Here is a 13,274-nt window from a genome sequence, read left to right on the forward strand (position 1 = left end):
CTGTTTGGCCGAGTCTAATGTCGGCCCACTCAGCCCTGTCGGTCCGGCGGTGACGCCCCTTTCTGGTGACCAGCTAAGTCTTCCCGTATACCGACTGACGGGTATGCTTCATTACCTTACACCACTCCCTGCTCGTAGCGTCCGGCTGGCGTCTGCAGACTTCATTGGTCAGAGAACCGGTACCGCTGTACTCGTTTCCCTCCCGGCACCCCAAACCGGCGGGTGTTGGGGTCACCACTCGCCATCCCCCCTAGACAGACAGACAGACAGACAGACAGACAGACAGACAGACAGACAGACAGACAGACAGACAGAAAGACAGACAGACAGACAGACAGACAGACAGACAGTTTGGTGTCGGACTGGCGACTCTGGTTTCCCGCGCCGCGGGCCAAACAGACCGGTATCGGGCTCAGAAGCCCCGATAAGAGTCTCCGATGTCGCCAGTAACGGCTGATGGCAGAGACAACGCCGCGGCCGTGAGCCCTCCCAAATAAGGTAGTTTAAGAGGGTATTCCTGGTAGGTGGAAGCGCTGTTCATCTGAAAATATCAGGACTCATCTACATAGACATTTTGAATTGACACAAGTCGTTTCAGTGTATGGGAAACGTCGGACGCGGATCACCAACATATGTAGATTTGCAAGTCAACCGCGGAAATAGGATAAAATATTATGTGAAAAATCATCAAATGATATGGAGACTGTTGTCAAGCCGTGCTCCTAATATGAGATGACACCGTCCCAAGCAAAAGGAGACCGATCATTACTGCAGAGCTAGCCGATGTCATTGCTCGGGGTGATCAGCACTTCTTCCGTGAGTTAGGCCCAGCATCTGGCGACGATCTGCTATTGTTCCCCGAACTGAGAGCTTGTACCGTGACTGTCGCCGTCCACGCCCCATGAAAGCCATGGAATGGAGGCGACCGAGCCCACTCCGTCCAGCTGCGGGGAGGGTCACCGCCGACCGACGGCGGAGGTCCCCGGGTCCGCCGCCGCCCCCGCCGCCGGGTTATGGCCGCGGCGACCCACTTTGGACGTCATAGGAGGCAGGGTGAGCTGTCTGAGCCTCATCCAGACGAGGGGAGGTCCAGCGAGTTGCTGCGCACCGCAGTGGAATGATACAAACGACGAGGAGTGGTGACAGATGTTTCCGTTGCTTGGTGCGATGTTAGACGGCTGGCTCGACTGCAGATCTGGCTCGATTGGGTCTCGGTCGGCCAGAAACTCAGGAATGTTTTTTGATACTATAGTTCGGTTAGACTATGAATGATATTATAAGTCAACATTCGTAGAATTCTGTTCGAAGCCAATGTATGGGAGGAGAATGTGATGAGATGGTGTAAAAATCTAAGAGCATTCCTATCCTTGTATTGTTGTGGCGGCTTTTCTGGCTGATTTTTACTCGCCATGCTTTAGCCATTCTAACGAGCACTTCACGGCTTTACGATTCAAATTCCAGAGTACGTTCAGACAAAGCGTGAACCTGCTGTGGCGAGAGAAGCCATCCCGCCCAAAGTTTCTGTGACCGGTGGGACGGACCAGTGCGTGTCCGTGATACTGCACTGAACTGGTGGGGCCAGCGGTGGTGACGGGACCAGTGGCGGGTTTGTGCCGTGCCCGTGGACTGTGGTAGTGCTGGGACCACTGCGGTGGTCCGCACATGGGCTCGGACCACCCGGCGCCTCTGCCGCCCCCTCCGCCACCCCTGAGGAGCCTCCCCCGCCCGGGGAGCTGACCGGACCCCGTCAGGGCCAGCGGCTGCAGCTCATGGACACGTACCGCTGCAGTTGCACTGACGGTCGCCTGTCCGGCGGCGTTTCTAAAGATAGATCTGCAAGACCAGATCAATTCCAAACACTCCCTCGGTTCTAAAAGCATAGGGATTCGCATAACATAAATATGTAGTCCATGACAGTTTTGGAAGAGCCAATTTGACTATCTGAGCCGTTCCACTTCAGCATTTGTTGCCAATTTTAGATGCCAGTACTAGGGATGAATTACGGCACAGGCCACTGAAGAAACGATGACAATAGCAAAAGTTCCCATCACAACACCAAAAAAAGCACGGCCAAGTAGCACGTTGCGGTGGTGGAAATAAGGCTTCCACTAAATTGTCAATTACTTATGGCGTTTCACGGAGTACCTCTAAACTGTGGACTGGGGTGAACAGTAGTGGACGGGGTGGTTTGGGCAAGAATACGAGTAGGGCGTGGACAGGGATGGACGGGTCGTGGAAAGGGATGGACACTGGACAGCGGCAGCAATGAGCAGATGCGGACGCCGTCAGCGCGCCGCGCCGCCACGGGCCCGCGCCCGTACTAAGAACAATGACTCAGCAGATCGATCCAGCCGAGGAATCGGTCGATCGGCTTGATACCCCTGCACCTCTGCAGGCTTGCGACTGTCGACGTGTGCAGTGTGCACACGTCCAGTCTGGAACTAAGTGATACAGCATACCCGTGGGCACAAAAATAAAACGTCAAACAGCAAAGGTCCGTACTCCGTAGCAATCCTAACTTGTGAAGTTGTGACAATGGTATAGCCGTGGCATATGTCTATGTTAATTTTGCGAACTTTAAATAAGCTCGCGTGCAGGACTCGATCTATGATAGGCTGCAGCGAAATGCCAGCATATCATTCAATCAATGGATAGGTTTATAAATTATTTGGGCACAGCTGGAACGCTATAATACTGCGGGAATATCTCCGGCTGATATCATCTAAAATAATGATGTCCATAAGCCGGAACATAGCTCGGGTCTGATTCACCGCGGTAGGTACGGGTGTGACACTGCTAGGCTGTGTTTGACGGAGCGCTGCCAGCGCTGTTGGCGCTTTTGGTTTCATACTTGTTACACACTACCCCTATGCCTCCAACACTACGGTAGTGTGTAACAAGCATGAAACCAAAAGCGCCAACATCCGAGAAACACGGCCCTCTGGGCTGTGGGACAGCCGGTAGCGGAGGCGATGGTGACTGTGTGTTGTGTATTGGTCCACCGGGTTCAGTCACGTGGTTCTTTCAAACTTCCATATAGAGCCAGTGCAAGCAGTGATCGACAGTGACATGTGACCCGTGACCCACAGCCGCAACCCTCCCCCCCCCCCCGATTGAGTCGTCCAACTACCCAGCGCGTGCTCGACCACTGCGGTCTGCCCCTGCCCCGTGCGGCCGGCCGGCGCCGCTGACAGCTCTGCACGTGGTATGAACTCCGCGCTGACACACGGCGGAAGCACGGCACGTCTCCCCACGGCCCACACCCACAGACTCCCTATCGTCCACCCCACCTACTCCCGGCGGCAGCTGACCTGTCGGCGGGTGACGCGACCACGGCTCGGCTCCCGAGCGGTTCCGGGCGGTCCTCAGACAGGGTTACGCGGCCGCGGGCAGTGGCCCTACCCTATACGTGACCGTGCAGGCCCCGCTGAGCCAGGTTCATCCAGGAATGCGATCTCATGTCGATGATCGGACGCCTTAGTGATCAAACAGCGGAATCCCGGTAATCCTATACCGGTATCCGCGGCTGGCGGCGTCGGTTCTGTACCGCACTCTGGCGGCACTGGCAGGGACTGTTTCCTGAACCAGGGAACATTCCCTCAGCGGGACGAGCCGCAAGCCAATTTGGCCTATACGGAGCGAGGGTTCCCACTTCCCAGCATCGGCTTGGTGCAGGTCGATCGAGCGCCGAAACCGGGATTTGGCGAGACCGTCCGATTCAAAGGTGTTACAAATTGACAATATACAATATAGAGGTGGCAAAAGATGAAAATTTTGGGAACCAGACTCGAACCAGACCCGGCTGGACATTTCTGGAACCAGTCGGACCCGGTCTTAGTTGGAATCGGAACCAGTTGGACCCGTTCCCCAAAAGTCAATTAATACAAACTACTTGTAGGTATTATTAGTTGCATCATGTAAAACAGCCTATTTCCCACTGGCAATACTCATGAGCTACTGTGTGCAAAGAAACATTCACTTCATTCACTTCATATTTTGCAGTAATGTGTAGTGTGCAAGATGTATAGTTTATGGTAGGACCCGGTGGGACCCGTCAGAAAATTTCCAGGAACCGGTCTGGACCCATATGGGTCCAGACTGGTTCTTTGGACCGGGTCCTCGGGTCCACGTTTTGCCACCTCTAATACAATAAATAAACAACAACAACAACAAAAACAACAAAACAATGCACGCGTTACATATCTAGGAATTGGCAGGAAATATTCAAATATCCGAAACTGGAATTTGATTATGAAAGCAATCTGTTCGATCATGAGTGCAGACAATTTAATCAACCAACAGCAGAGTGACTGTAGGTTTAAATATAAAATACATACTATATTCATCCCTCATGCAGTGCACATTGACTCTTACATTCATTAGGTACGAGTAACATATTGATGCAGAATGTTTCCCCGTTTGAATCTTTATTTTGTTTTGCTGGGGAGCTGACAACTCGCACTGGTAACGGCTATACCGAAGTGCAAGATTTCGTAACGGGTTTAAGGGAATACCGCCGGTGCAGCTTTCCTCTCGTTAAAATACCAATGAATTACGATGTAGCCTCAAACGCAAATCTGATTGAAATCCATTTGGCAAACTCGAATCAATCTACATTTATGCATTCGAAGCCAGGAGATTCCGGGTCATCTTCCAGGCCTTGCCAACATCAGATAGTGTTTTTGAATCCCTTCAGGGAGATTTGTGAATGCTCCATCCAGATCGTCAATCTCTGGGGCGGAACTGGGCAGACCTATAAACAAAATATTTTTTTTTTTCGTTTCGTTATCTAATTGGTCATTGCTACTGTCTCATAAGCTCTGAATTCGCTTTCGGATTTTTAAAGTTACTTCAATATTTCTCTTTTCCCATTTTCAGTTGTTTTGTCAGGCTCAGTTTGGTTCTGGGTTCCCTGCAGTAAAAAAATAAAAATAAAAATAAAACCGGTCGGATTGGAAGCTGAGGAGAACCTCTAGAAGATGACGCTATCAAAACGAGTCATTCCTAGGAGCGGGCGATGTAGTTAGCGTATCGCCTTCCTAGTAAAGGTGCAGCAGCTTGATACGAACAGCATGTAAGCGGCTTTTGATAGAGAATTTGTCTAGACAAATGAGCTCGAACCGTGGGCAAATTCAACACCCTTCGTCCTTTTTCATTGGACTCAACGAGCGAACAGGCAATGTCACTGCCAATTTCAGGATCAGCTGCCATCCTGTGGTGTGCGGTCATCTGGACCGCGGGAGGTAGTTGTATACTGTTCCTGTTGCCTTCTCAGGCCCTCCCATGGTCACTCTGCGACAGTCACAGACACCTGGTACCCAGACACGTGGTCAGGCACGTGACCAAGAGACTTATCTACCGCCTCTGTCATAACAAGGACCGTTAATTAACAGTTAGAATCGAAATGAACATACACGAGCTCTGTGCATATTATCTTGTTTTATAAACACCAGACGCATCCCAACGATGACTTCGCATATTATCGGAATTAGTATCAATTTGACTTTCATTTCATATCATCGGCTATATGTTGTAACCGTCCAACACTGCGACAAGTAGGCAAAACGAAAATAGAATAATCCCCTGCCTGCTGTGGGGACGCACAGCTCCTTGATAACCCAGCTGAGGAGAAAATGGTGTGATTCGGATGTTCGGAGGCCGAACGGAGGAGGTGGCCAGCACGCCTCGCCAGGAGAGGAAGAGGCGGGCGCCGCGCTGCCTGGAGAGGCGGGCGGAGGCGGCCTCCAGCCTCCAGGAGCGGCCCGGTACCTGGAGAGGTGGCAAGAGGCGGCCCCCAGGATCAGCCCGTTGCCTGGAGAGGCGGGCAGAGGCGGCCCCCAGGATCAGCCCGTTGCCTGGAGAGGCGGGAAGATGCGGCCCCCACGAGCCCGTCGCTACCTGGAGAGGCGAGCGGAGGCGGCCTCCAGCCTCCGTTACCGGCGGCACTCCCATAGAGACAGAACTGGTTTGGAGAGGCAGCAGCGCCGGCCGGCGGGAACGGAAGGCCACATGACCGGCCTTGACCGACCGGCCTCCGTCTATCGGCCCTTTTTCGTCCCCGTTCTCCTGCCATAGTGTCAGCACAGCTTATCCAATGGGAAATGTGCGAACATCTGCCTTGACCGATATGAATTTCGTGTATAAGTACACGAGTGAAGTGTGGAGCTATTCGTTTCAGCGTCAGGATGCTGTATGCGCAGGTCGAGCACTAAACGTAGAAAGATGTTCACAGGTACATTTGCGTGTTAAGATTGTTGAGATTGTTGGCTCAATGGGCAAAACTCTACCCTCATGTTTCTCTTCACCCAAATCGCATTGGAAATCCTCACTAAGGCATTACCTATTTTCAACAGAACATGCGTATGAAATGCACTATGACGTGCAGTTATAGACATCGCCGTGGTAAGGATAAATCCTTGTTGAAGTCCATCGCCATGAGTGGATCACAGCATGGTGGTGGTGACAATACAGGCGCCGAATTCCGGCGGGGATTATGCCGATGCCGAACAGTAGTGAGAATGTCCACTGTCCAGTGTCCACATATGCAGCACTTGTATAACCGGGGAATATAACTCCTATTTTCCGTATTTTCTTTTCCTGATATATAATGCCACTCTGATGGATGCTGCGTCACAAGCTTGGTAGGTAAGGTGATTGCAATGCGTCCACCAAATATGACGATGTGATTGATAGTGCAAGACATTTTTCGTCTCAAAACCAGCGTTTGAAAAGAAAAATATGCTTCTAAGTCACGCTGATCTGTAATTTTCCATGACAGTTGATGCTATTCATAGCCACTTGCTCAGACCACGTTGGTCCAGCTCGATGGAGACTTATCGATACCACTCGACAGTTCCGAGCAAGAACATCCTCAGTGTCAAATTTTTCGAAGTTGAGATTTTTATACCATTCGACTCAGCTCGACGAGCTGAGTCGAATGGTATGAACATCTCAATTTCGAAAGATTTGACACTAAGGATGTTCTTGCTCGGAACTGTCGCACGACAATACGGGGCCAACTTGGTATTTAAATGCAGCTCAGCCTCTCAGACATCCATTGTTAACGAGCCATTCAGAACGTCGCAAGCCTTACGACTCAGCCGCAATAACAGCGAATCTGGACGTTTCTCCTGATGATTGAGAAAATCCAACAAAAAAAGGGGAAAGGCTAACTGTTCTTCTTTGCCAGGCCCAGGTGCGCCAGGGCCGGGTCAGAAGGTCACATCCACCGCGGTCTATCCTGAGTACCCACTGTCCGACTCTCGCTGCCCTGCGAGCTGGTGTCCGCCCTGCCCGGTATGCGGTGCCGTTCCCTGCATGCAGCTGCGCTGTCGGAGAGCTGATACACGGCCCGGTCCCGAACGGAGTGACTCACTCCACCGCGCCGGGAGAACGGAGAGGAACATGCAGCCACTCGCCGTGGAATGGACGTGATGAGGACTCAGAGGAGTGACACACCGGCGTTAGGATGGGAAGGCGGGATGCCACAGCGGCTCCCGGCAAAATCATCCAAATTATTCCAGAAAGCTACGGCAATGGTCAATGCTGAGACGAGAGAAAAACATTAACGGGATCAGGTGGACCAAACAAGCATTACTAGTCCACAGTCCGCTTCCTATTAGAGAATTTTAGATAACGGGATAATCACATTTCAAGGCTGAGCTCCCATATCTAGATCACAACACTAAGATACGCCAAACGGAGTGGCTTTCCAAACGAGCAAAACAAAATTAGTTTTCTGATAAGGTTGGGAAAAATTCCAGAACATTGTACGATGGACCGGGGGCTCTGTACAAATAAACAAGGCTAGAAACAGATGCGGGGGCCAAACTGGGAGTTAGATATGCGCAGTGAACGAATGGCTGGCGTGACTTCATTGCTTAAAACCGAAAGCAAGTTTATAGCCCAAGCCTTAACGCATCACAGCCCTTTTATCATTAGTAAGCGTAACGCATCGGCATGCATGATGCAATTGTAACGCATACATGGGCAGGGAGCAAGACAAACGGGCTGAACAAGTAATGTGTGTAGGTTGTATTGGATTGACAATCCAAATCATTCAAGAGCACCTACATATGCGTCATCGGTCATGCTGAATTAATGCGCAAAGGGAGGGCATTCAACTTCCAAAGCTGCGCTTTTTATGGACCAAACATTGAGATAAGCCAAGTGGGATGATTTACATTCGAATAATACTTTCATTTCATAGACGCAGACGCGAGGCGCCTTCACGTACATACCTACACGATTCAAGGTTCACGAACATTCCTCGTCAAAACATGTTCGAGGCTTCAAATCCGTTTTATATCAAAGCTCACACTTGCCGGAAGTCTGAGCAAAATGTTTGTTGGAAATGCAGCTCAGCTTCTGTGGTGACAGTTAAGGCTGAAACAGATTCCTTCCGCAATCAGGAAATCGCATGCGAGTGCCTATTCAAATACATTACAATGCTTCCCGATTAATCGCATGCGGGAGGTGCGTGGGATTCATACGAGCGTGCCTCCATGTATTTGAATAGGCATGCGATTTCCTGACTGCGGAAAGAGTCTGCTTCAGACTCTAATGCAGCTGCAAAATCCGTCACAGCACCAAAGTTAGCTCACGACGTTACGTAGGCAATGGGACGTAGGTTCTCAATATACTTATGTACATCTGTTATAGGGACGGCGTCGGTGCCGACTGGCGGCAATGCCGGACTGGAGGCGAATGGCGATCGCCTCTGCACGGAGCCGTAAACAATGGCACGCACGTGCACCAGGTGTTGACAGGACCTGTCAGCAGCAGCGCCTTACGTGCCAGACTTCAGCCGGGAGGCACAAAAACGCCGCCCATCGCCGCTCGACGCATGCAAATCGGCCGCGCTAACTGCGCTTATTAGAGCCGTGTTTGGATGCGGTCGTGTTCGGTGGTAGCCAAAAAGCCGCAGCGTCAGCGCGCAGCGAGGGGAGAGGGGATGAAGTAGGACGAGGTAGGCCGGTGCGGCGGGACGGACACTGTGTTAAGCCGGTCCGAGTGGATACGTCGCCGGTACGGGGACCCGCAGTTGCTACCGTACAGCGACCCTGAGTAAATTGTCCCAGCACCCTCAGTCACAGGGAACAACGATAAGCTGTCAGAGGGCACGCACAGAAAACCTCAGCTGCTCTTGTACAGGGACCGGCAATCGATATCAATGTTGTCGGTTGTTACTGGACAGGACAGACGGCTATAGTTGGGGTTCGTGTACAGTAGCAACTGCGGGTCCCCGTACCCGGCGCGGTGCGATCCGCCGTGTCCGGCCAGTGGAACAGTCACCCGACGGGTGGCCCTCCGTGTAAAACACCACCACTGTGGCGTCAGCGGCGAGCCGGGACATTACCGGCGCACCGGGACGTTACCGGCGCACCGACAATCGACAGAAAACGGGAGCCAGCCACCGCCCCGACCTTGGTTTCTATCCATCTGGGCAGTTGGAATAGACTCCAGCTGCTTCAGGAATGCCGTTCCGCCAGAAGGCGACCGGCAAAGGAGGATAATGGAAGACACTCCAACGAAACATTGCATCACCGAACTTCTGATATAGAGAACCGGTTCCGTCGCAACCGATAAGCCCCTGTGGCCAGCCTCCGGTTTGGAGCTGTCCAATACCGCGGCGCCGGCCGCTGGAGAGGCTGACAACGGGACAGATCGAACGAGTCGGGGGTCCGATGGGTCGGTGATGGTTCATGGATGGAGGGAGATTAATCGAGGGATGGCTTCAAGGTTTGGGAGATTTGAAACGAATGGAGACGGTTTTAAGATTGTCTTTTTTCAAGTTTAAACGATAAATTTCCCATGAAATAAACATAAAACAGACTGTGTTCGTCCTGCTGTCAAGCAGAAGGTACATACACCTAACAAAAGTGAGGTAGGGTTGTAAAGAAAAAAGTAGCGAAAAGTATGTAAGTGAAACTGAATCAGAATACTTCGGTTCAGAACTTGGGCTCGCAAGTCGATATAGTTGTAGGAACGACACAAAATGAGAGCGCCAGCAAACCATACAACCCTATGAGAACATCATGTTACCACGGAAATTTATTCCCAGTTCCATACCTTATCATCCTTTAGTATACTGCAGTAGGCTATACGATGAATCGTCCTACAATCTTGGAGAAAATGAAAGGTCCCTGAAAGGTGGCCCTTATTTTAGACTATCTCCGATAAGTGCTCACATTTTCGGTAACGAGGTAATCACCCGGTGATAGAAGATTGCTAAAAGCTAGCGTATTACACAACGGTCGGTCTTATCGTTCTTTCAAAAGATCGCCCATTCACCAAGAGAAACTGGATGAGCGCAAAATGACCTTAGTAGTCGGCGCGCCCTTAAGCCCCAACCCAATTAACAAACAAGAGAAACTGGGGCGATCATAACGAATGGGCCACGGCCTTTACCCACAGCCAGCACGCCGGGTGACCAAATAGAGAGGTGGCGTGAAATCGTCGCTGTCAAACTCTCAGTCAGATACCATCTGGGGCGACTGAGGTGAGGAGGTGCCACCGTGCGACCGCACCCGGCCAGCCCGACGGCCGCCCAGCCAGGGCGGTGTGAAAGGGGGTTATTCTGCGACACCTGAGCGAGCGTCATTTCAGCGAACGACATTTGAGCGAAGCCTTTCCAGCGATTATCAATTTAAGCGATTGACTCTTTCAGCGATTGTCAAGTCGGCGAATTCAATCACAGCGATTATCAACTTAAGCGAGGACCAGAATCAGCGAAACCAGATTGAGCGAATATGTGGAGGTCAATGGGGGACCAATTGAGCGAACACAGTTACAGCGAAACCGAACGCGACGGAAGTCAATCATTTGCTACTTTTCGGAAATTCTTGCCCTTGGAATACCCGCTTGGTATGTGTCATGCTTCAAGCTGCGCGCGGCAAATTAAAAATTTGCTTTTAAGAATGGAAACCAGGGATGGAAACCACAAAAATATCTGGCCTCATTCTGCAACCTTGATCTGGAAATGTGGAACGTGATAGGACGGTGGAAGGAATGCCAAGGACCAATAATAAACTCGAGGGACGGCACAGGGGGATCTATGTAGTCTATGTTTCAGGGACCTCACTCAAATATCTGGAAATTCGTACGTTGCTTGGGGCAAGAACAAATTGTACAACATGGGGAACTGATCCAAATTCAAGCGGGGAAATTTCGCGAAAAACAGCACAAGCAATATGAATCTCGGAACATATACGTTTGGTCATCATTTTTGGCAAACAGCAGGGGGGGGGGGGGGTGAAATCGAACCGCTGGAATTTTGGAGAAATGTGGCATTAAATTTGGAGCTTAATGTCTGAACTTTGAACGCGACATCCGCCATCCAGTTCCGGATAACCATGAAAGTTCCGGAAACATTCGTTGTACGTACGTTCGCAAAAAAAAAAAAATACACCGTTACGGGACGATGAAGTGTTTCGCTGAAATGACAGTCGCTCAAACTGTAGTCGACGAAAAAGTTGTCGCTGAAACATAGCTTTCGCTTAAATTGGTAATCGCTATATTTGATAATCGCTCAATTTGATATTCGCTAAGCTGCCAGTCGCTGAAAATGGTTCGCTCAAATGACGTTCGCTCAAATGACACTCGCTAAAGTCGCTCGCACCGGTGAAAGGGGTCGAGCGCCGCGGCAGGCGCCGAGAGGCGGTCGGTGAGATGGGCAGATGCCGTAAAGAGCCGCGGAGAAAGGAGTCGGAAAGAGCCGGAAAAGTCGACAGGGTCAGGAGCCGCCGGGAGCGGTCGGTAGCGCAGCCACGGCGCAGAGGCGGCAACGGTCGGCGGCAGTGTCTCGGAGCAGGGGATCAGGAGACGGCTGGTAGCGGATCGCGTGACAGGCCGATGGTGCGGCCGTGACGAAGATCAGACTCGGCCACTGTCCAGTGTTGATGATTGGTCATAAACAGAGCGACCTGCGCCGCTGAGCCGCGGCGTGTCTCCCGTGCGCCCCGTCAGCCGCCGCTCGAAATTCGCGCACCCACAGCCGCGTAGTTTTGACACAAACCGGTTTGCCGACGATGAGCCCAGAAAAACACAGTGGCGGTGGCGGTGGCGGTGGCGGCGGGGATCCACGCCGCCCACGCAATCACGCGGAGGACGGCAGTGGCACATCCGTGAGCGGCGCCGAAGGCTGGGGCCGCCCGTCTCTCGTCTGACCGTGGGGGCCGGTCAGCGCGCCGCTCTGGAGGCCGGCCGACCAGAGGGGACCTTCGCCCGCCACCGAGCGCGTGTCGTCGCCACTAACCAGTGGTGATAAACGAGCAGCCCGGGGCGCGGCCGGCGGCCGACACCACAGCTGCGGCGGCACCGAGCTTCCGCGGCACCGAGCGGCGGCGGCGGCCCAGCTGGGCAGAGAGCCGCCACCGCCGCCACGGCCAGGGTCACCTGCCCGGCACCTCGAGGCCACAGGATCGACGCTGCATCGTCCCGCAGCTCTGAATGGCGGCCAACCTCAGCTGGAGCAGCCGGAGAGACGAGCAACACACCACCGCTGACCCGTCAGATCACCTAAGTCCAGTCAGAGCAGCTCACCGTCAGCGCGCTGCGCGGTACTTACGTAGGAGATCATCGGCAGATTGAAGGCGGCCGCCACATTCGCCTCGATCAGGCACGAGTCCTCAGGACCGAAAAAGGCCACGGTGTCGTTGCAGATCATCTCGACGAGCCGGCGCGTGCCCACCTTGGCCGTGCCCTCCGTGTCGGCGTAGCCGAGCTCCAGCGTGTGACCGGCCAGCAGGTCGGTGCGGTTGTTGATGCGCTCGATGGCCAGCGAGATGGCGCCGCTGATGGTCAGGCCGAGCTTCTCGCGGGTGCCCTTGAAGGCGGTCAGGTAGCCGATCTTGATGGGCTCGCCGGCGGCCGGGCGCAGAGCGCACAGCGCCGCCGCCAGCGGCACCAGCAGCGCGCACCGCATGGTGGCTACCAGCGCAGCACCGGCACTCGCACGGCCATCTCCACCGCGCACCCCGGCTCTCACTGGCCGGCGGCCGGCGCAACACTGCCGGCACCCGGCGCCCCCGGATCGGACCACTGTCGGGCCGACCTCTGCCGAGCGACGGTGGCGTCGCCGGGCGGCCGCGGCGATAAACCGACCGCCGGGAGGAGGCGCGGCGGCGGCATCTACGGCGGACCGCGGCGGCCGTCGGACCCACTACACCGCCCGAGATCACTCCGGCACCCGCTCTCCGGGCCGACAAAGGCCGAGATGGGGCCGGCCGGCGCCGCTGCACTTGCGTGTTGCAGGCGCGGTGCATGCGGTGGCG

At 53.4% G+C, this 13,274-nt stretch overlaps 1 protein-coding gene across 1 annotated transcript in view; it reads right to left on the minus strand.

Moving 5' to 3' along the window:
- The window catches only part of LOC122378271 (receptor-type guanylate cyclase Gyc76C-like), a 72,734-nt gene extending 59,491 nt beyond the window's left edge, over positions 1-13,243 (minus strand). The window contains exon 1 of the mRNA XM_043359135.1: positions 12,569-13,243. Within this exon, the coding sequence (XP_043215070.1) occupies positions 12,569-12,925 (357 nt within the window). The 5' untranslated portion in view covers positions 12,926-13,243. The remainder of the gene's footprint in view (positions 1-12,568) is intronic.
- Between the last annotated feature and the right edge of the window lie 31 nt (positions 13,244-13,274).

This window comes from Amphibalanus amphitrite, unplaced genomic scaffold (assembly GCF_019059575.1).
Source record: "Amphibalanus amphitrite isolate SeventyFive unplaced genomic scaffold, NRLGWU_Aamphi_draft 000057F_arrow, whole genome shotgun sequence".
NCBI classification, from domain to species: domain Eukaryota; kingdom Metazoa; phylum Arthropoda; class Thecostraca; order Balanomorpha; family Balanidae; genus Amphibalanus; species Amphibalanus amphitrite.